The 823-nt window shown below is 42.5% G+C and overlaps 1 gene segment (V, D, J or C); it reads right to left on the reverse strand.

The window, feature by feature from the left end:
• Window positions 1-4: 4 nt before the first annotated feature.
• On the reverse strand, window positions 5-516 carry LOC103584748 (the record flags this gene model as incomplete). The annotated part of the segment is given in 2 exon segments: window positions 5-267; window positions 450-516. Coding segments are annotated over 2 exon segments (330 nt in total), but the record flags the coding sequence as incomplete, so codon positions are not given.
• Between the last annotated feature and the right edge of the window lie 307 nt (window positions 517-823).

Genomic DNA, 823 nt, shown 5'->3' on the forward strand with positions numbered 1-823 from the left:
CCTGGAGGCTGCTGATGGTGAGAGTGAAATCTGTCCCAGACCCACTGCCACTGAATCGATCTGGGACTCCAAATGCCTGTGTGGATGCCCAGTAGATGAGCAGCTTTGGAGCCTGCCCTGGTTTCTGCTGGTACCAGGCTAAGTAGTTTTTATTATTGGAACTGGATAAAAGACTCTGGCTAGATTTGCAGCTGATGGTGACCCTCTCTCCTACAGACACAGCCGGGTTGTCCAGAGATTGGGCCATCACAATGTCCCCACAGGCACCTGCAATTAAGAATTGACAGTGACGACACATCACAGACTAAGATATTAAAATATATGTATAAAAATGTAGCCTTTCTTTTTTTTCACAAATAATCAAACTGTTTGGGATGAATGTTTCTTTTATTCTACATGTTCAATTTTCTTTTAATTTTACAAAGATATAACTCATCTAAGCTTCTCACCTGATACCCAGAGCACCAGGAAGACGAGGAGTTGGGACTGTGGTGCCATCTTGCTGCGCTCACCCATCTGAAGCACTCAGGCCCCATATCCAGAGGAGCCCTATTAGTAGAGCTCTGAGCAGTCAGTCTAGTGCCTGAGGAGCCTATGCAAAGCATCAGAGAGTGTGAAAGCAAAAGCACCTGTGTAGTGAATTGTGGAGGAAAACAATGGAAAAAGGAGACAAAAATGTCATTACCCCAAGAAATGAGATCGTATGCTTACAAAAGGAACAGAAATCAACTTAAGACTATAATTCTTAAAGTTCAACAGTATCTACGAAGGTAAAATATCAAACCAGCTGCAGTCAACTTGAAAATGTAAACTAATTTGGTAA

Source organism: Galeopterus variegatus, unplaced genomic scaffold (assembly GCF_000696425.1).
Source record: "Galeopterus variegatus unplaced genomic scaffold, G_variegatus-3.0.2 Scaffold98403, whole genome shotgun sequence".
Lineage (NCBI taxonomy): Eukaryota > Metazoa > Chordata > Mammalia > Dermoptera > Cynocephalidae > Galeopterus > Galeopterus variegatus.